The following is a 786-nucleotide window of genomic DNA, read 5'->3' as shown; positions in this document are numbered from 1 at the left end:
ACCATTTCTATAAGCACAATTTTCATTTTTTCAAAGAACATAGCTGTCAATAAATTGACTTTATTCATCAGTTTAAAGGTGAGCTAAGCTCCCAAATTAAGGACAATTAATATATAAACAGATTTACAGCCCTAAAGAAACATGAAAAACGTTCCATGTTAGTATTTTTGTAGCTTTTGCTTTTCTTTTTAGCGGCAGCATCACGTGCATACTTTGGACCAATCAGCGTTGCCGCCGCTCCGGCTCTGGCTATATAAAGGAGACGCTGCCGCTCAGACTTCAGTAGAGAGAAACAGACGAGCGTTAAAAATGGCCAGAACCAAGCAGACCGCCCGTAAGTCCACCGGAGGAAAAGCTCCCAGGAAGCAGCTGGCGACCAAAGCCGCCCGTAAGAGCGCCCCGGCCACCGGCGGAGTGAAGAAGCCCCATCGCTACAGGCCCGGTACCGTGGCTCTGAGGGAGATCCGTCGCTACCAGAAGTCCACCGAGCTGCTGATCCGCAAGCTGCCCTTCCAGCGCCTCGTCAGGGAGATCGCTCAGGACTTCAAGACCGACCTGCGCTTCCAGAGCTCCGCCGTCATGGCTCTGCAGGAGTCCAGCGAGGCTTACCTGGTCGGTCTGTTCGAGGACACCAACCTGTGCGCCATCCACGCCAAGAGGGTCACCATCATGCCCAAAGACATCCAGCTGGCCCGCCGCATCCGCGGAGAGAGGGCTTAACCTGACCCGATATAGTCACCCCCAACGGCTCTTTTAAGAGCCCCTACATGCCTCTAAGAGCTGGGT

General features: G+C 52.9%; 1 protein-coding gene across 1 annotated transcript; it reads left to right on the top strand.

Annotated features, from left to right (window-relative positions):
- Positions 1 to 296: 296 nt before the first annotated feature.
- LOC129114377 (histone H3) lies at positions 297 to 720 on the top strand. Its single transcript, XM_054626648.1, has one exon. It carries the CDS (start codon positions 310 to 312, stop codon positions 718 to 720), a length of 411 nt encoding a protein of 136 aa, XP_054482623.1. The 5' UTR covers positions 297 to 309.
- The last annotated feature ends 66 nt before the right edge of the window (positions 721 to 786 follow it).

Source organism: Anoplopoma fimbria, unplaced genomic scaffold, assembly GCF_027596085.1.
Source record: "Anoplopoma fimbria isolate UVic2021 breed Golden Eagle Sablefish unplaced genomic scaffold, Afim_UVic_2022 Un_contig_3611_pilon_pilon, whole genome shotgun sequence".
Taxonomy (NCBI): Eukaryota; Metazoa; Chordata; class Actinopteri; order Perciformes; family Anoplopomatidae; genus Anoplopoma; species Anoplopoma fimbria.
Note: the sequence above shows the minus strand (reverse complement) of the source record. Positions and strands in the feature narration are given on the sequence as shown.